Here is a 22,543-nt window from a genome sequence, read left to right as displayed (position 1 = left end):
ATGAAGTCATCTTCACTTCATCACCCCATGCAAGAAGCATCCGTCTCTCATCGAGTTATCCTGATGTCATGTCTGCACGTTTCAGCATCCAGACACAGGTACAAGCAGGATCTAGCCGAAATTTGCCAAATTTCTTCAAGAATTGTAAGTGGCATTCCAGTGACCCCACGCTACAGCGTCCCATGCTGTTTCTCAAGTCACATGTTCAGCATCACTTGTATGTTGCTGTTGTTGCTCAGCTCAACACAGCTGTTTCAGCAAGCCAGAGGTGAGTTTTGTGGTGATTTCTGCATCCAGTGTGAGTATTTCGCCATGTTGTGGGTTTGAGAGGAGGAAGTGGCCAGATCCTCCCTTGCCATACACTCACCCATGCTCCTCGCCACCACACTACCACTCCACCACTATGTGTTCACTCCCTCTGCTGTGTTTTCTGCTGTTTTTTGTGTGAATTCTTTGCCAGAGCTGTGTATCCGAGTGCCCGAGGCCACTCGAAGCTACGTGCATCAGCATGCCACGTAGATCACTAAGCCACATGGATCACAAAGCCATGTGGATCAGCAAGCCCCGTGGATCAGCAAGCCATGTAGATCAGCAAGCCATGTCGATCAGCAAGCCATGTGGATCAGCATGCCACGTAGGTCATGCTACGTGGATCCTGACGCCACATGGGGTGTGGACGATGTCTCGTGGACCTACGAGCCACGTGAGTTGCCAGATGTCCCACGCCACATGCTGTGGGTCTGCTGCCCGACTTCATGACATCACGATGTCTGCTGACGTCACCTCGAGATGTCTGCTGACATCATAATGCTGCTGACATCATGCCTGACATCACATGATGTCACATCGAGTGTTTCTGTAATTATGTCAGTACTGTCGAGAAGACTGAGAGAAGATATATGTCGTGTTAATTCCTCTCGGTCAGTGTTCTAACATGTTAGTATATAGCTTAGTGTCAGTTTTGTGCACAGAAAAACATCTTTTGCTAGTTTAAGCCATGTTGTACCGCATGTACTGCGGGTGTGTGTAAAGTTTTCCGTGAGTCCAGTGTGGTCTGCGGCCAGACCCCTGAGTAGCACCACTGTGTTAGTCACCTGGTGTGACCAGCACGTTTGACAGCTGATATTAGTCATCCCGAGCGACCGAGCCTCTTGTACAGAAAGCTCTTATTGTTCGCTGCTCATGATGTTCTGCAGAATCGTACCTGCTACGATTCCCATCGAGATTTGTTTCACTTCACCTCCAGAGTGCAGTTATATGTAGAGAAACAAGTCTGGGGACGCTTAGACTAACCTCTGGTATAACTCCAACTGCCGAGAGAATGCTACTCGTCAAGCCACAGTTAGCCCTGTCGGCAGGTGCTGTGTCAGCCTCGTGTCACAAGCTTCAGTGAGCAGCCTGTACAAAGATGATGTCACTTTGACTGCCAGCTTGCTCACTGCAGTCTGGTGTATGATGTTACGATTCCCAGATGTTTCGCCCAGTCGTCTCTGCCACGACTCGCTCCATGACTCACTCCACGCTCGCAGGCAGTGACAGCCCAGTGACAGTACCAGTCGAGAAGTGTCCTCCTGAGTCACTTGCCAGAAGTCCTGCACAGTTGCCGAGTTTTGTTGACGCCTCACTCGAGGGCACCAGCATGTCGTGCCCCAGGTTGAGTGAAACCTGCAGTGACTCCTATGATGACTGCTTCACCGTTCTAGAGGAGACCGCAACCTATTACATCACAGGTCAGCTGCAGCAATGTCTCCTGTGTTGCAGTATCTGTCCAGACGCAGGAAGGCGTGCAGTGATGCCCATCGACGCTCACTGCCTATGACCACGATGTTTAGCACACGCTACATGATTTTTTCTTCCCTCCCTGTAGGAAGTTTTTTTTTCCATGTCCATATGTATACAGTGGACCCTCAGCTAACTATATTAATCCGTTCCTGAAAGCTCATCGTTAGCTGAAATTATTGTTAGCTGAATTAATTTTCCCCATAAGAAATAATGGAAATCAAATTAATCCATTCCTGACACCCCAAAGTATGAAAAAAAAATTTTTATTACCACATGAAATATTAATTTTAATACACACAAACTGACACTTACCTTTATTGAAGATCTGGTGATGATTGATGGGATGGGAGGAGGGGAGAGTGTGGATGTTGTTAATGTTTAGAAGGGGAGTCCCCTTCCATTAGGACTTGAGGTAGCAAGTCCTTTTCCGGGGTTACTTCCCTTCTTCTTTTAATGCCACTAGGACCAGCTTCAGAGCCACTGGACCTCTGTCGCACACCATATCTGTCCATAGAGGCCTGTACCTCCCGTTCCTTTATGACTTTCCTAAAGTGGGTCACAACATTGTCAGTGTAATAGTCACCAGCACAGCTTGCAATAGCTGTGTGAGGGTGATTTTCATCAAAACAGGTTAGCACTTGAAGCCACTTTGCACACATTTCCTTAATCTTTGAAGTAGGCAACTTCCTCAATTTTTGTATCCCCTCCTCCAGAGCAGTTTCCTCAGGTCTGGCCTCTTGCTGTTGAAGATGATCTTGCAGCTCATCAGTGGTTAGTTCTTCATTGTCCTACTCCACCAACTCTTCCACATCCTCCCCATTAACCTCCAACCCCAAGGACTTCCTCAATGCTGCAATTTATTCCTCCACAACTGGCATACACTTCTCAGGGTTAGCCTCAAATCCTTCAAAATCCCTTTTGTCTACAAATTCTGGCCACAGTTTCTTTCAAGCAGAGTTCAAGGTCCTCTTAGTCACTTCCTCCCAAGCCTTACCTATAATGTTTACACAATTGAGGATGCGAAAGTGATCTTTCCAAAACTCTCTTAGAGTCAATTGAGTGTCTGTGATCACTACAAAGCACCTTTCAAACATAGCTTTTGTGTAGAGTTTTTTGAAGTTTGCAATGACCTGCTGGTCCATGGGCTGCAGGAGAGGAGTGGTATTAGGAGGTAAAAACTTGACCTTAATGAAGCTCATATCCCCAGAAAGTCACTCTGCCATGACTGAAGGATGACTAGGAGCATTGATTAATACCAGGAGGCACTTAAGGTCCAGTTTATTTTCCAGGAGGAAATTTTTCACAGTGGGGGCAAATGCATGGTGTAACCAGTCATAGAAAAGGTCTCAAGTGACCCATGCCTTACTGTTTGCCCTCCACATCACACACAAATTAGCCTTGAGGACATTGTTTTTCCTGAACACTCTTGGAGTTTCAGAGTGATACACCAATAAAGGCTTCACTTTACAATCACAACTAGTATTAGCACACATCAAGAGAGTAAGCCTGTCTTTCATAGGCTTATGTCCTAGGAGTACCTTTTCCTCCTCAGTAATGTAGGTCCTGTTTGGCATTTTCTTCCAAAACAGGCCTGTTTTGTCACAAACACTTGTTCAGGTTTCAGTCCTTCAATGTCTATGTACTCCTTGAATTCTCCTTTTTCTAAATAGCTCTTGTTCTTCTTTATTTCTTCTATTGTCCATGGGGAAGTGGAAAAGAACCTTTCCTCAGTAAGCCATGCGTGTCGTATGAGGCGACTAAAATGCCGGGAGCGATGGGCTAGTAACCCCTTCTGTAGACATTTACTGAAAAAGAGAAGAAGAAAAACTTTATAAAACAGGGATGCTTGAATGTGCATGGATGTAGTGTGGATGACAAGAAACAGATGATTGCTGATGTTATGAATGAAAAGAAGTTGGATGTCTGGCCCTAAGTGAAACAAAGCTGAAGGGGGTAGGGGAGTTTCGGTGGGGGGAAATAAATGAGATTAAATCTGGAGTATCTGAGAGAGTTAGAGCTAAGGAAGGGGTAGCAGTAATGTTGAAGGATCAGTTATGGAAGGAGAAAAGAGAATATGAATGTGTAAATTCAAGGATTATGTGGATTAAAGTAAAGGTTGGATGCGAAAAGTGGGTCATAATAAGCGTGTATGCACCTGGAGAAGAGAGGAATGTAGAGGAGAGAGAGAGATTTTTGGGAGATGTTAAGTGAATGTATAGGAACCTTTGAACCAAGTGAGAGAGTAATTGTGGTAGGGGACCTGAATGCTAAAGTAGGAGAAACTTTTAGAGAGGGTGTGGTAGGTAAGTTTGGGGTGCCAGGTGTAAATGATAATGGGAGCCCTTTGATTGAACTTTGTATAGAAAGGGGTTTAGTTATAGGTAATACATATTTTAAAAAAAGAGGATAAATAAGAATACAAGATATGATGTAGGGTGAAATGACAGTAGTTTATTGGATTATGTATTGGTAGATAAAAGACTGTTGAGTAGACTTCAGGATGTACATGTTTATAGAGGGGCCACAGATATATCAGATCACTTTTTAGTTGTAGCTACACAGAGTAAAAGGTAGATGGATACAAGGAGAATAGAAGCATCAGGGAACAGAGAGGTGAAGGTTTATAAACTAAAAGAGGAGGCAGTTAGGGTAAGATATAAACAGCTATTGGAGGATAGATGGGCTAATGAGAGCATAGGCAATGGGGTCGAAGAGGTATGGGGTAGGTTTAAAAATGTAGTGTTAGAGTGTTCAGCAGAAGTTTGTGGTTACAGGAAAGTGGGTGCGGGAGGGAAGAGGAGCGATTGGTGGAATGATGTAAAGAGAGTAGTAAGGGAGAAAAAGTTAGTATATGAGAAGCTTTTACAAAGTAGAAGTGATGCAAGGAGGGAAGAGTATATGGAGAAAAAGAGAGAGGTTAAGAGAGTGGTGAAGCAATGTAAAAAGAGAGCAAATGAAAGAGTGGGTGAGATGTTATCAACAAATTTTGTTGAAAATAAGAAAAAGTTTTGGAGTGAGATTAACAAGTTAAGGAAGCCTAGAGAACAAATGTATTTGTCAGTTAAAAATAGGACAGGAGAGTTATTAAATGGAGAGTTAGAGGTATTGGGAAGATGGAGGGAATATTTTGAGGAATTGTTGAACATCAAAATGGTATACAATACCGACAGGTTGGTAGGTAAGACACATAGGCAACAGTAGGCAACTTTATTCCGAAACGTTTCGCCTACACAGTAGGCTTCTTCAGTCAAATACAGAAAGTAGGCAGGAACAGTAGAGATGTGAAGACGATGTAATCAGTCCATCACCCTTGAAGTCATAGAATTTGAGGTTGTCAGTCCCTCGGCCTGGAGAAGTTCAGGTCCATAGTCAGGAACTGAACTTCTCCAGGTCGAGGGACTGACAACCTCAAATTCTACGACTTCAAGGGTGATGGACTGATTACATCGTCTTCACATCTCTACTGTTCCTGCCTACTTTCTGTATTTGACTGAAGAAGCCTACTGTGTAGGCAAAACGTTTCGGAATAAAGTTGCCTACTATTGCCTATGTGTCTTACCTACCGAGGAATTGTTAAATGTTGATGAAGATAGGGAAGCTGTGATTTCGTGTATAGGGCAAGGAGGAATAACATCTTGTAGGAGTGAGGAAGAGCCAGTTGTGAACGTGGGGGAAGTTCGTGAGGCAGTAGGTAAAATGAAAGGAGGTAAGGCAGCCGGGATTGATGGGATAAAGATAGAAATGTTAAAAGCAGGTGGGGATATAGTTTCGGAGTGGTTGGTGCAATTATTTAATAAATGTATGGAAGAGGGTAAGGTACCTAGGGATTGGCAGACAGCATGCATAGTTCCTTTGTATAAAGGCAAAGGGGACAAAAGAGAGTGCAAAAATTATAGGGGGATAAGTCTGTTGAGTATACCTGCTAAAGTGTATGGTAGAGTTATTATTGAAAGAATTAAGAATAAGACAGAGAATAGGATAGCAGATGAACAAGGAGGCTTTAGGAAAGGTAAGGGGTGTATGGACCAGGTGTTTACAGTGAAACATATAAGTGAACAGTATTTAGATAAGGCTAAAGGGGTTTTTGTGGCATTTATGAATTTGGAAAAGGTGTATGACAGGGTGGATAGGGGGGCAATGTGGCAGATGTTGCAGGTGTATGGTGTAGGAGGTAGGTTACTGAAAGCAGTGAAGAGTTTTTACGAGGATAGTGAGGCTCAAGTTAGAGTATGTAGGAAAGAGGGAGATTATTTCCCAGGAAAAGTAGGCCTTAGACAAGGATGTGTGATGTCACCATGGTTAATATATTTATTGATGGGGTTGTAAGAGAAGTAAATGCGAGGGTCTTGGCAAGAGGCGTGGAGTTAAAAGATAAGGAATCACACATAAAGTGGGAGTTGTCACAGTTGCTCTTTGCTGATGACACTGTGCTCTTGGGAGATTCTGAAGAGAAGTTGCAGAGGTTGGTGGATGAATTTAGTAGGGTATGCAAAAGAAGAAAATTAAAAGTGAATACAGGAAAGAGTAAGGTTATGAGGATAACAAAAAGATTAGGTGATGAAAGATTAGATATCAGATTGGTGGGAGAGAGTATGGAGGAGGTGAATGTATTCAGATATTTGGGAGTGGATGTGTCAGCGGATGGGTCTATGAAAGATGAGGTGAATCATAGAATTGATGAGGGGAAAAGAGTGAGCGGTGCACTTAGGAGTCTGTGGAGACAAAGAACTTTGTCCTTGGAGGCAAAGAGATCAGTCTGTAGTGGAAGGAAGGTGGGGTACGGGTCAGCCTAGGAAAGGTTGGAGGGAAGGGGTAAGGAAGGTTTTGTGTGCAAGGGGATCTGATTTCCAGCAAGCATGCATGAGCGTGTTAGATAGAAACGAATGGAGACAAATGGTTTTTAGGACTTGACGTGCTGTTGGAGTGTGACTTATTTTGCAGGTAAAATCACTAAAAACGCTGTGATAATATGAAATGTTCCGAATGTATGCTTGGATGCGACTGCGGTGGCTGGCTTGTAAACACTGGCACCCACGGGACAAGTGAGGCGTGCTCAGGCCACACGTGGACGCGTCTCGAATGAATCGCGTTGGGCGAGTTTCTTAGCATTAGCCGAGGCAAAATTTTTGTGCTAAAATTTATCGCTAGCTGGATTTAACGTTAGGTGATGCCATTGTTAGTTAAGGGTCCACTGTATACAGTGGTCCCTCGTTTTTCGTAGTTCTTCGGAAATCATAGGGATATTTTCGTAAAAACATGGGCTCGCTAATCGTAGGTTGACTCACGAATAGTAGTTCGTCCGGGACACGTACGCACGGTGTGAGCCGGGGCGGCCTCCCTACCAAGCCAGTCTGGCATTGTTTACCAGTGAGCAAAGGTCCCCTCACGTGCTCCTACGAAATATTTCATAATATTCCACTCATTTTAGTGCTTGCAAGTACTAAATAAGCTGCCATGGCTCCAAAGAAAGCTCCTAGTGCCAAGCCTGTGGTAAAGAAGGTGAGAAATACGATTGAATTTAAGAAAAACATCATTGAACAATATAAAAGTGGCACAAGTGCGGCCGAATTGGCCAGGATGTAAAAGAAACCCACACAACCGTATGTTCCATAGTGGCCAAGAAAAAGGAAATCAAGGATGCTGTTGTTGCAAAGGGGGTAACTATGCTGACAAAAATGAGATCACAAGTACTCGAAGATGTTGAGAAGTTATTATTGGTGTGGATAAACGAGAAACAATTAGCAGGAGACACTCTTATGACTTCGATTATTTGTACATGTTGCCATGTTGGCAACATGTACAGTGACAGTCTTGGGCCATTTTAGGGTAGTGTTAAAGAGATGCCAGAAACAGAGCTCTCTCCACAGTTACTTTGCGAGACAGGACTAGTGAGACTCTCAAGGTGGTCCTAGTGGCATTAAGAAACAGAGAAGAGAAGCAACCCCAGAAAAGCAATTGGTACCTGAGGTGTTGCTGGAAGGGGATTCCCCTTCCAAACTGTAAACAATCCAATCTCTCTCCTCCTCCAGTCTCCCATACACTAAGAAGAATCTCCAATAAAGGTAAGTGTTATGCTGTTAATGTTTCATTCATCATTTCCCATTGTATTCTTTATGTACTACATCTATATTTCATGTAAAAAATTTTTTTGTTTTAATACTTCTGGGTGTCAGGAACGCATTAATTGTATTTACATTATTTCTTATGGGGAAAATTGAATCGAAAATCGTAGATTTCGATAACAGTAGCAACTCCAGGAACGGATTAAATATGAAAAACGAGGGACCACTGTACATGTTTTTTTATGTTGTGTTCTGTGCCCTGTTCCTACGAGAGAGAGACCGAGTTTTTTTTTACCACCAGTATTGTCGCGTCGGGACGACGCGAGGTAGGTGGCCGAACGCATGTAGACAGCCTGTACTGTCTGCACAGACAGCCTATGCTGTCTGCCAGCTTAGTTCATATTTTGCGGCACTAAGGTGCTGCCCTCTAGGCCAGCCCAAAGTCAGTGGGACTTTGGGCCCACTCGCGCACTCACTCAGCGGCCTAACAGAAGTCAACAAGTCATACTAGCTCTCTCCCTCGTGGGCATGGCCCTACCGGGCCATGGGCACAACACACAAGCCTGTGTACCCACCACGACATTTACAAATAAACTAAGAAGCCTCCGAAGACGTATCATTCACTCATCCGCTTTCAGATCACCAATAACCTGTTTCACACACTGTAAACCCTCCCTTTAAACTACTCCTCGACAGTTACAACAGAATGCACAGTCACAATACAAGGCATAAAGCCCTTTTCAACATCCCTCGAGTAAAACTCTCACTATGCAAGAATGCTATGCACATAAAAGGCCCAAAGATCCAGAACTCGGTACTGGAACAAGTCAAGGATCCCCAGACAACTTTTAAATTTAAGACTCTGCTAAAAAATCATCTTATCTCACAATATTAACCAAATCAACCAAACATCTACTGACTAGTTTTATCATGTGACCTCCTGGCTTTTAATTCTGCCATTCCATAAAATATTACCACCTGCACCATTCCTTGTAAATTAGATTTTGTACTAAGTACAGTGGACCCCCGCATAACGATCACCTCCGAATGCGACCAATTATGTAAGTGTATTTATGTAAGTGCGTTTGTACGTGTATGTTTGGGGGTCTGATATGGACTAATCTACTTCACAATATTCCTTATGGTAACAAATTCGGTCAGTACTGGCACCTGAACATACTTCTGGAGTGAAAAAATATCGTTAACCGGGGGTCCACTGTATACATAAGATTTATTAAGTCCAAATAAGATTGTAAAACAGCTAACCACTATTCTTTATTTAGTTTTAAGTAATAATTACTATGTACTATTATCTTATCTAGTTTTAATTAGTTACTATGTACAGTGGACCCCCGGTTAACGATATTTTTTCACTCCAGAAGTATGTTCAGGTGCCAGTACTGACCGAATTTGTTCCCATAAGGAATATTGTGAAGTAGATTAGTCCATTTCACACCCCCAAACATACACGTACAAAAGCACTTACATAAATAAACTTACATAATTGGTCGCATTCGGAGGTGATCATTATGTGGGGGTCCACTGTATTAGGATTAGTTTGCCCGAAATGCCTTGGCATGATAGTGGCTATCTTTGTACTTAGCAAATCAAAATTGTAATTACACATTGTAACCTTTACAAAGAAATAGACTTATTATTATTATTATTATTATTAACCTGACTGCTGGATGCCCAGAAAGTTGATTATCATTTTTTTATACTGATGATACCCTGGTCTTCATCCAGGTTTGAACACAGAAGATGTAAAACTGTTTTAGTTCTCTTTGGGTGACTATTCAGACTTGGATGGCAAATAGAAAACTGAACGAGGATAAGACAGAGATTTTGATTGTCAAGGAAAAACCTCATGAAAATACAGAGTGGCAATTCTAGTGCATTCAACTGTGGCAGTGTTAGTTTGCAGCCTGTTAGATCATTTAAAGATCTATGTATTTACCTGGATTCTTCATTGTGATATGTTGACCATATCAATCAAAATATTAACCCTTTCACTATTCATCATGCAGAGCTACATTACTGATGCCAGGGTCTGTCACACAGATCTGTGTCATGAGCTCAACTCACTCAGATAAGATGTAAGCTGTAAATTTTGACCTAGATATGAGAGAATGGGTCTGTGCAGTGAGTGTGCACAGTATAAAAAGAGTCCTGCCCCATGAAGTACATGATGGGAAAGGAAAAATTCTGGCTTCATCTTTGGTTTAAAGTAGTGATTTTAAGGTGTTTTCTAGGATGGTTTTTATGGTTTTATTGACTGTTTCTTGGTATCAACTGATATAATAAAAGACATACAGGAGGGCCCCACTTACACAGCAAGATAGGTCCCAGGCTACTGCTGTACAGGACGACCCTACTTATACAGCAGGATAGGTCCCAGGCTACTGCTGTACAGGACGACCCTACTTATACAGCAGGATAGGTCCCAGGCTACTGCTGTACATAGGGCCCCACTTATACAGCAGGATAGGTCCCAGGCTACTGCTGTACAGGACGACCCTACTTATACAGCAGGATAGGTCCCAGGCTACTGCTGTACATAGGGCCCCACTTATACAGCAGGATAGGTCCCAGGCTACTGCTGTACAGGAGGGCCCCACTTATACAGCAGGATAGGTCCTGGGCTACTGCTGTAAATTAGGGCCCCACTTATACAGCAGGATAGGTCCCAGGCTACTGCTGTACAGGAGGGCCCCACTTATACAACAGGATAGATCCTGGCCTATTGCTGTACATTAGGGCCCCACTTATACAGCAGGATAGGTCCCAGGCTACTGCTGTACAGGACGACCCTACTTATACAGCAGGATAGGTCCCAGGCTACTGCTGTACATTAGGGCCCCACTTATACAGCAGGATAGGTTCCAGGCTACTGCTGTACAGGACAACCCCACTTATACAGCAGGATAGGTCCAAGGCCACTGCTGTACAAGACGACCTCACTTATACAGCAGGATAGGTCCCAGGCTACTGCTGTACAGGAGGGCCCCACTTATACAGCAGGATAGGTCCCAGGCTACTGCTGTAGAGGAGGGCCCCACTTATACAACAGGATAGGTCCCAGGCTACTGCTGTACAGGACAACCTCACTTATACAGCAGGATAGGTCCCAGGCTACTGCTGTACAGGACAACCTCACTTATACAGCAGGATAGGTCCTGGGTTACTGCTGTACAGGAGGGCCCCACTTATACAGCAGGATAGGTCCCAGGCTACTGCTGTACAGGAGGGCCCCACTTATACAGCAGGATAGGTCCCAGGCTACTGCTGTACAGGAGGGCCCCACTTATACAGCAGGATAGGTCTCAGGCTACTGCTGTACAGGAGGGCCCCACTTATACAGCAGGATAGGTCCCAGGCTACTGCTGTAAAGCAAATATCTCTGTAAAGTGAATCATAGCCTTTTTTCACTATCAAATGTACGTATATAAAAGCCTGAAAACATGTTTACATTATCATATATTAAGTGCCCAATACGGCTAGGCAGAAAAAATGTATATATAGCACACACATTACTTACCTTAAAATATTTTGTTCTTACCTATTAATGAGTGGTGAATATATTAATAGTAGGAAGTCTGAATAAATGAAGAATGGGTAAATTGAAAACTGCTGCATTAGCAAAATGCTGTAACACAAAGCACTGTGAAGTGAGGCCCGCCTGTACTACTAAAACAGAGATAATTCTGGTTGGTTTCAAGACTGGAAGTAACTTAAAACTGGGCTCAAAGCAGCAGAAATATTTGATTTTTGCTGATTGTCCTGAGAATGGGTAAGGTTCCCGTACACCTCTGGTCTATTTTATGGTTTTGAATAGGTCTGGTTCAATTACTGGAATGCCATAAACCATGACCAATCAACCGTGGATATATTTTATTATCCAGGAAATAGGGAAAGTCTTTGATTTTTTCTGACAATGAATTCAACATGAAGGGTAAATGTAATATAGCAGAGACAAGTGTAATAGAGTAGAGGCAAGTGTAATATAGTAGAGACCTCGGAATATTATTCCCAGGTCTCTACTATAATACTAATTAACAAACACATAAAGTGTTGTTTTAGTGCCTGGAATGTCAATGCTGCTTAATTTTGACTATTTTAAAATTGCAATTTTGCAAATTTTCCATAAAATTGACTAATTTACCTAACTGTGTGCAGTTTATAGGATACTTTTGATAGATGAATGGGAGGTTTCTAGAGTTCAGTCAAGACAATGAAAGGCATACTAGCAAAATAGTTAAGAATCTGATCAAACTGAATAATAGAATTGACTTAAAATAGTGTTAAATTAGACACATGTGCAACTCTTGGGTATCCCAAGAGTTGCACATGTGTCTAATTTATCAACATGTCGGTTCTCTGAACCATTCATCTACAAACTTAAAATAGTACTAAATTGGGCAAAATTGGCGAGGCATAAATTGCACCGAGATTGCTAACTTTGTGCCAGTGTAATTCCATAAATTTACCATCAAATTTCATACTTTTGGTGTCATTATCTATAACATTCTCTACTATTTCTGAAGAATTTTTCTTTTTTTAAAAGTGGACACTGAGAGCAATATTAATTTCGGTGTCTGGAGAGTGAAAGATTTAAGTTGAGGGGGTCAGTGAGGAGCTCAGTGATGACGATGACCCAAGACGCAGCACCAGGACACAGCACCAGGACACGGCACCAGGACACGGCACCAGTACACAGCACCAGGACACAGCACCAGTACACAGCACCAGTACATGACACCAGGACATGGCACCAGGACACGGCACCAGGACACAGCACCAGTATACAACACCAGTACACAGCACCAGGACACAGCACCAGTACACAGCACCAGGACACAGCACCAGTACATGACACCAGGACATGGCACCAGTACACAGCACCAGGACACAACACCAGTACACAACACCAGGACACAGCAGCAGGACACAGCACCAGTACACAGCACCAGTACATGGCACCAGGACATGGCACCAGGACACGGCACCAGGACACGGCACCAGGACATGGCACCAGGACATGGCACCAAGACACAGCAAGAGGACACAGCACCAGTAGACAGCACCAGTAGACAGCACCAGGACACAGCACCAGGACACAGCACCAGTACACAGCACCAGTGCACAGCACCAGTACACAGCACCAGTGCACAGCACCAGTGCACAGCACCAGTACACAGCACCAGTACACAGCACCAGTACACAGCACCAGTGCACAGCACCAGTACACAGCACCAGTACACAGCACCAGTACACAGCACCAGTACACAGCACCAGTACACAACACCAGTACACAACACCAGTACACAGCACCAGCACACAGCACCAGTACACAGTACCAGCACACAGCACCAGTGCACAGCCACAGCTCCAGTGCACAGCACCAGTGTACAGCACCACTACACTGCACAAGTACACAGCAGCAGTACACAGCACCAGTACACAGCACCAGTACAAAGCACCAGTACACAGCACCAGTACACAGTACCAGTACACAGCACCAGTGCACAGCACCAGGACACAGCACCAGGACACAGCACAAGGACACAGCACAAGGACACAACACCAGGACACAGCAGCAGGACACAGCACCAATACACAGCACCAGGACACAGCACAAGTACACAGCACCAGGACACAGCACAAGTACACAGCACCAGGACATAGCACCAGGACATGGCACCAGGACACGGCACCAAAACACGGCACCAGAACACGACACCAGGACACGGCACCAGGACACGGCACCAAGACATGGCACCAGGACATGGCACCAGGACACGGCACCAGGACACGGCACCTGGACACGGCACCAAGACACAGCAAGAGGACACAGCATCAGTAGACAGCACCAGTACACAGAAACAGGACACAGCACCAGGACACAGCACCAGGACACAGCACCAGGACACAGTACCAGTAAAGAGCACCAGTGCACAGCACCAGTACACAGCACCAGTGCACAGCACCAGTGCACAGCACCAGTGCACAGCACCAGTACACAGCACCAGCACCAGCACACAGCACTAGCACACAGCACCAGTACACAGCACCAGCACACAGCACCAGTACACAGTACCAGCACACAGCACCAGTGCACAGCCACAGCACCAGTACACAGCACCAGTGCACACCACCAGTACACAGCACCACTACACTGCACAAGTACACAGCACCAGAACACAGCACCAGTACACAGCACCACTACAAAGTACCACTACACAGCACCAGTACACAGTACCAGTACACAGCACCGGTACACAGTACCAGTACACAGCACCAGTGCACAGCACCAGGACACAGCACCAGGACACAGCACCAGTACACAACACCAGGACACAGCAGCAGGACACAGCACCAATACACAGCACCAGGACACAGCACCAGTACACAGCACCAGTACATAGCACCAGGACATGGCACCAGGACACAGCACCAGGACACGGCACCAGGACACGGCACCAGGACACAGCACCAATACACAGCACCAGGACACAGCACCAGTACACAGCACCAGGATATAGCACCAGGACACAGCACCAGTACACAGCACCAGGATATAGCACCAGGACATGGCACCAGGACACAGCACCAGGACATGGCACCAGGACACGACACCAGGACATGGCACCAGGACATGGCACCAGGACACAGCACACAGCACTAGCACACAGCACCAGGACACAGCACCAGCACACAGCACTAGCACACAGCACCAGTACACAGTACCAGCACACAGCACCAGCACCAGTACACAGCACCAGTACACAGCACCAGTGCACAGCACCAGTGTACAGCACCAGTGTACAGCACCACTACACTGCACAAGCACACAGCACCAGAACACAGCACCAGTACACAGCACCACTACACAGCACCACTACACAGCACCACTACACAGTACCAGTACACAGCACCGGTACACAGTACCAGTACACAGCACCAGTGCACAGCACCAGGACACAGCACCAGTACACAGCACCAGGACACAGCACCAGTACACAACACCAGGACACAGCAGGACACAGCACCAATACACAGTACCAGGACACAGCACCAGTACACAGCACCAGTACATAGCACCAGGACATGGCACCAGGACACGGCACCAGGACACAGCACCAGGACACAGCACCAATACACAGCACCAGGACACAGCACCAGTACACAGCACCAGGACATAGCACCAGGACACGGCACCAGGACATGGCACCAGGACACGACACCAGGACATGGCACCAGGACACGGCACCAGGACACGGCACCAGGACACAGCACCAGGACACGGCACCAGGACACGGCACCAGGACACGGCACCAGAACACAGCAAGAGGACACAGCATCAGTAGGCAGCACCAGTACACAGCACCAGGACACAGCACCAGTACACAGCACCAGTACACAGTACCAGTGCACAGCACCAGTACACAGCACCAGTACACAACACCCATGCACAGCACCAGTATACAGTACCAGTGCACAGCACCAGGACACAGCACCAGGACACAGCACCAGGACACAGCACCAATACACAGCACGAGGACACAGCACCACTACACAGCACAAGGACATGGCACCAGGACACAGCACCAGTATACAGCACCAGTACACAGCACCAGGACAACACCAGTACACAGCACCAGGACACAGCACCAGTACATGACACCAGGACATGGCACCAGTACACAGCACCAGGACAAAACACCAGTACACAACAGGACACAGCAGCAGGACACAGCACCAGTACACAGCACCAGGGCACAGCACCAGTACACAGCACCAGTACATGACACCAGGACATGGCACCAGTACACAGCACCAGTACATGGCACCAGGAAATGGCACCAGGGCACGGCACCAGGACACGGCACCAGGACACAGCACCAGTATACAGCACCAGTACACAGCACCAGGGCACAGCACCAGTACACAGCACCAGGACACAGCACCAGTACATGACACCAGGACATGGCACCACTACACAGCACCAGGACACAACACCAGTACACAGCACCAGGACACGGCACCAGGACACGGCACCAGGACACGGCACCAGGACATGGCACCAGGACATGGCACCAAGACACAGCAAGAGGACACAGCACCAGTAGACAGCACCAGTACACAGCACCAGGACACAGCACCAGGACACAGCACCAGTACACAGGACCAGGACACAGCACCAGGACACAGCAGCAGGACACAGCACCAATACACAGCACCAGGACACAGCACCAGTACACAGCACCAGGACATAGCACCAGGACATGGCACCAGGACACGGCACCAGGACACGGCACCAGGACACGACACCAGGACACGGCACCAGGACACGGCACCAGAACACGGCACCAGGACATGGCACCAGGACACGGCACCAGGACACGGCACCAGGACACGGCACCAAGACACAGCAAGAGGACACAGCATCAGTAGACAGCACCAGTACACAGCACCAGGACACAGCACCAGGACACAGCACCAGGACACAGCACCAGTACACAGTACCAGTGCACAGCACCAGTACAGAGCACCAGTGCACAGCACCAGTACACAGCACCAGTAAACAGCACCAGTGCACAGCACCAGTACACAGCACCAGCACCAGCACACAGCACTAGCACACAGCACCAGTACACATCACGAGCACACAGCACTAGCACACAGCACCAGTACACAGCACCAGCACACAGCACTAGCACACAGCACCAGTACACAGTACCAGCACACAGCACCAGTGCACAGCCACAGCACCAGTACACAGCACCAGTACACAGCACCAGTGCACAGCACCAGTGTACAGCACCACTACACTGCACAAGTACACAGCACCAGTACACAGCACCAGTACACAGTACCAGTACACAGCACCAGTGCACAGCACCAGGACACAGCACCAGTACACAGCACCAGGACACAGCACCAGTACACAACACTAGGACACAGCAGCAGGACACAGCACCAATACACAGCACCAGGACACAGCACCAGTACACAGCACCAGTACATGGCACCAGGACACAGCTCCAGGACACGGCACCAGGACACGGCACCAGGACACAGCACCAATACACAGCACCAGGACACAGCACCAGTACACATCACCAGGACATAGCACCAGGACATGGCACCAGGACACGGCACCAGGACACGGCACCAGGACACGACACCAGGACATGGCACCAGAACACGGCACCAGGACATGGCACCAGGACACGGCACCAGGACACGGCACCAGGACACGGCACCAAGACACAGCAAGAGGACACAGCATCAGTAGACAGCACCAGGACACAGCACCAGTACACAGCACCAGGACACAGCACCAGTGTACAGCACCAGTACACAGCACCAGTACACAGTACCAGTGCACAGCACCAGTACACAGCACCAGTACACAACACCCATGCACAGCACCACTACACAGCACCACTACACTGCACAAGTACACAGCACCAGGACACAGCACCAGGACACAGCACCAGGACACAGCACCAGGACACAGCACCAATACACAGCACCAGTACACAGCACAAGGACATGGCACCAGGACACAGCACCAGTATACAGCACCAGGACACAGCACCAGTACACAGCACCAGGACACAGCACCAGTACATGACACCAGGACATGGCACCAGTACACAGCACCAGGACACAACACCAGTACACAGCACCAGGACACGGCACCAGGACACGGCACCAGGACACGGCACCAGGACACGGCACCAGGACATGGCACCAGGACATGGCACCAAGACACAGCAAGAGGACACAGCACCAGTAGACAACACCAGAACACAGCACCAGTACATGGCACCAGGAAACGGCACCAGGGCACGGCACCAGGACACGGCACCAGGACACAGCACCAGTACACAGCACCAGGACACAGCACCAGTACATGACACCAGGCCATGGCACCAGTACACAGCACCAGGACACAACACCAGTACACAGCACCAGGACACGGCACCAGGACACGGCACCAGGACACGGCACCAGGACACGGCACCAGGACATGGCACCAGGACATGGCACCAAGACACAGCAAGAGGACACAGCACCAGTAGACAGCACCAGTACACAGCACCAGGACACAGCACCAGGACACAGCACCAGTACACAGCACCAGGACACAGCACCAGTACACAACACCAGGACACAGCAGCAGGACACAGCACCAATACACAGCACCAGGACACAGCACCAGTACACAGCACCAGGACATAGCACCAGGACATGGCACCAGGACACGGCACCAGGACACGGCACCAGGACACAGCACCAGGACACAGCACCAGGACACAGTACCAGTGCACAGCACCAGTACAGAGCACCAGTGCACAGCACCAGTACACAGCACCAGTGCACAGCACCAGTGCACAGCACCAGTGCACAGCACCAGTACACAGCACCAGCACCAGCACACAGCACCAGTACACAGTACCAGCACACAGCACCAGTGCACAGCCACAGCACCAGTACACAGCACCAGTGCACACCACCAGTGTACAGCACCACTACACAGCACCACTACACTGCACAAGTACACAGCACCAGAACACAGCACCAGTACACAGCACCACTACACAGCACCACTAAACAGCACCACTACACAGTACCAGTACACAGCACCGGTACACAGTACCAGTACACAGCACCAGTGTACAGCACCAGGACACAGCACCAGTACACAGCACCAGGACACAGCACCAGTACACAACACCAGGACACAGCACCAGGACACAGCACCAATACACAGCACCAGGACACAGCACCAGTACACAGCACCAGTACATAGCACCAGGACATGGCACCAGTACACAGCACCAGTACATGGCACCAGGACACGGCACCAGGACACGGCACCAGGACACAGCACCAGGACACAGCACCAGTACACAGCACCAGGACATAGCACTAGGACATGGCACCAGGACATGGCACCATGACACGGCACCAGGACACGAAACTAGGACACGGCACCAGGACACGGCACCAGAACACGGCACCAGGACATGGCACCAGGACACGGCACCAGGACACGGCACAAAGACACAGCAAGAGGACACAGCATCAGTAGACAGCACCAGGACACAGCACCAGGACACAGCACCAGTGTACAGCACCAGTACACAGCACCAGTACACAGTACCAGTGCACAGCACCAGTACACAGCACCAGTACACATCACCCGTGCACAGCACCACTACACTGCACAAGTACACAGCACCAGGACACAGCACCAGGACACAGCACCAGGACACAGCACCAATACACAGCACCACTACACAGCACTACACTGCACAAGGACACAGCACCAGGACACAGCACCAGGACACAGCACCAGTACACAGCACAAGGACATGGCACCAGGACACAGCACCAGTATACAGCACCAGTACACAGCACCAGGACACAGCACCAGTACACAGCACCAGGACACAGCACCAGTACATGACACCAGGACATGGCACCAGTACACAGCACCAGGACAAAACACCAGTACACAACAGGACACAGCAGCAGGACACAGCACCAGTACACAGCACCAGGGCACGGCACCCGGAAACGGCACCAGGGCACGGCACCAGGACATGGCACCAGGACACAGCACCAGTATACAGGACCAGTACACAGCACCAGGGCACAGCACCAGTACACAGCACCAGGACACAGCACCAGTACATGACACCAGGACATGGCACCAGTACACAGCACCAGGACACAACACCAGTAAACAGCACCAGTACACGGCACCAGGACATGGCACCAGGACACGGCACCAGGACACGGCACCAGGACACGGCACCAGGACATGGCACCAGGACATGGCACCAAGACACAGCAAGAGGACACAGCACCAGTAGACAGCACCAGTACACAGCACCAGGACACAGCACCAGTACACAGTACCAGTGCACAGCACCAGTACACAGCACCAGTGCACAGCACCAGTACACAGCACCAGTAAACAGCACCAGTGCACAGCACCAGTACACAGCACCAGCACACAGCACTAGCACACAGCACCAGTACACAGCACCAGTGCACAGCACCGGTGTACAGCACCACTACACAGCACCACTACACTGCACAAGTACACAGCACCAGAACACTGCACCAGTACACAGCACCAGTACACAGCACCACTACACAGCACCAGTACACAGTACCAGTACACAGCACCAGTACACAGTGCCAGTACACAGCACCAGTGCACAGCACCAGGACACAGCACCAGTACACAGCACCAGGACACAGCACCAGTACACAACACCAGGACACAGCAGCAGGACACAGCACCAATACACAGCACCAGGACACAGCACCAGTACACAGCACCAGTACATAGCACCAGGACATGGCACCAGGACACAGCACCAGGACACGGCACCAGGACATGGCACCAGGACATGGCACCAGGACATGGCACCAGGACACGGCACCAGGACACGGCACCAAGACACAGCAAGAGGACGCAGCACCAGTAGACAGCACCAGGGCACAGCACCAGTGCACAGCACCAGTACACAGTACCAGTACATAGCACCAGTACACAGCACCAGTACACAGCACCAGTGCACAGCACCAGTACACAGTACCAGTACATAGCACCAGTACACAGCACCAGTACACAGCACCAGGACACAGCACCAGTACACAGCACCAGGACACAGCAGCAGGACACAGCACCAATACGCAGCACCAGGACACAGCACCAGTACACGGCACCAGGACATGGCACCAGGACACGGCACCAGGACACAGCACCAGGACACGGCACCAGGACACGGCCCCAGGACACGGCACCAGGACACAGCACCAGGACACGGCCCCAGGACACGGCACCAAGACACAGCAAAAGGACAAAGCACCAGTAGACAGCACCAGGACACAGCACCAGTACACAGCACCAGGACACAGCACCAGTGTACAGCACCAGTACACAGCATCAGTACACAGTACCAGTGCACAGCACCAGTACACAGTACCAGTGCACAGCACCAGTACACAGCACCAGTATACAGCACCAGTACACAGCACCACTACACAGCACCACTACACTGCACATGTACACAGCACCAGTACACAGCACTAGTACACAGTACTAGTACACAGTACCAGTGCACAGCACCAGTACACAGCACCAGTACACAGCACCAGTACACAGCACCACTACACAGCACCACTACACTGCACATGTACACAGCACCAGTACACAGCACCAGTACACAGTACCAGTACACAGCACCAGTGCACAGCACCAGGACACAGCACCAGGACACAGCACCAGGACACAGCACCAATACACAGCACCAGGACACAGCACCAGGACATGGCACCAGGACACGGCACCAGAACACGACACCAGGACACGGCACCAGGACACGGCACCAGGATACGGCATTAGGACACGGCACCAAGACACAGCAAGAGGACACAGCACCAGGACACAGCACCAGTGTACAGCACCAGTACACAGCACCAGTACACAGTACCAGTGCACAGCACCAGTGCACAGTACCAGTACACAGCACCAGTACACAGCACTAGCACACAGCAACAGTACACAGCACCAGTACACTGCACCAGTACACAGCACCAGGACACAGCACCAGGACACAGCACCCAGACTCAGCACCAGTACACAGCACCAGTGCACAGTACCAGCACACAGCACCAGTGCACAGCACTAGCACAGCACCAGTACACAGCACCAGTACACAGCACCAGTACACAGCACCAGCACACAGCACCAGTACACAGCACCAGTGCACAGCACCAGTACACAGCACCAGCACAAAGCTCCAGTACACAGGACCAGTATACAGCACCAGTACACAGCACCAGTACACAGTAACAGTACACAGCACCAGTACACAGCACCAGTACACAGCACGAGTGCACAGGAACAGTACACAGTACCAGTGCACAGCACCAGTACACAGCACCACTACACAGTACCAGTACACAGCACCAGTACACAGTACTAGTACACAGCACCACTACACAGCACCACTACATAGCACCACTACACAGTACCAGTACACAGCACCAGTACACAGTACCAGTACACAGCACCAGTACACAGCACCAGTACACAGTCCTCATCAACACCTACACTATGCCTGCCACAAATACGTAACTAAGAACTTTCTAAAATTTCTACACTAATGTTCCATTATTAATAATATCTCACACATTTTCCAAAGTAAATTTAATAATAAAACAAGAACAATATTAAAAATAAATACCTACTATTTTTGCAACACAATAAGTCAGTGATGCAATAAAAGAAACCCTTTTAACCATCGTTCAGTGAATGCCAGTCTTGCCAGAAGTGCACCAACATCCCAATAACTGTTGTTATTCCTATAAAAATAAAGTCATTCCTTTCATGTGCTTTCAAAATTAATAGAATAATACAGGTTAATAATAATACATACCTGTAACGACTGTATGCCTTGTATAACAGCTGGAGTGAGGTCTCTCCTGGTGTGTGACCTGCGCTCCCCTCCAACACAAACACTATCAACCTCGTCCAGAAACAACACTGATGGTGCACTGTGTGGAACACAAGTACTTAGTGTTACAACACTGATGGTACACTGTGTGGAATACAAGTACATGTACTTAGTGTTACAACACTGATGGTACACTGTGTGGAACACAAG

General features: G+C 48.6%; 1 protein-coding gene across 3 annotated transcripts in view; it reads right to left on the bottom strand.

Moving 5' to 3' along the window:
* Positions 1 to 22,543, bottom strand: part of LOC128703497 (ATPase family gene 2 protein homolog A) — a 197,434-nt gene that overhangs the window by 115,454 nt on the left and 59,437 nt on the right. For all 3 annotated transcript variants that reach the window (XM_070087022.1, XM_070087027.1, XM_070087035.1), the window contains one exon: positions 22,316 to 22,433. In XM_070087022.1, coding sequence (XP_069943123.1) covers positions 22,316 to 22,433 — 118 coding nt within the window. The remainder of the gene's footprint in view (positions 1 to 22,315; positions 22,434 to 22,543) is intronic.

The sequence above is a fragment of the Cherax quadricarinatus genome, chromosome 2, assembly GCF_038502225.1.
Source record: "Cherax quadricarinatus isolate ZL_2023a chromosome 2, ASM3850222v1, whole genome shotgun sequence".
Lineage (NCBI taxonomy): Eukaryota > Metazoa > Arthropoda > Malacostraca > Decapoda > Parastacidae > Cherax > Cherax quadricarinatus.
Note: the sequence above shows the minus strand (reverse complement) of the source record. Positions and strands in the feature narration are given on the sequence as shown.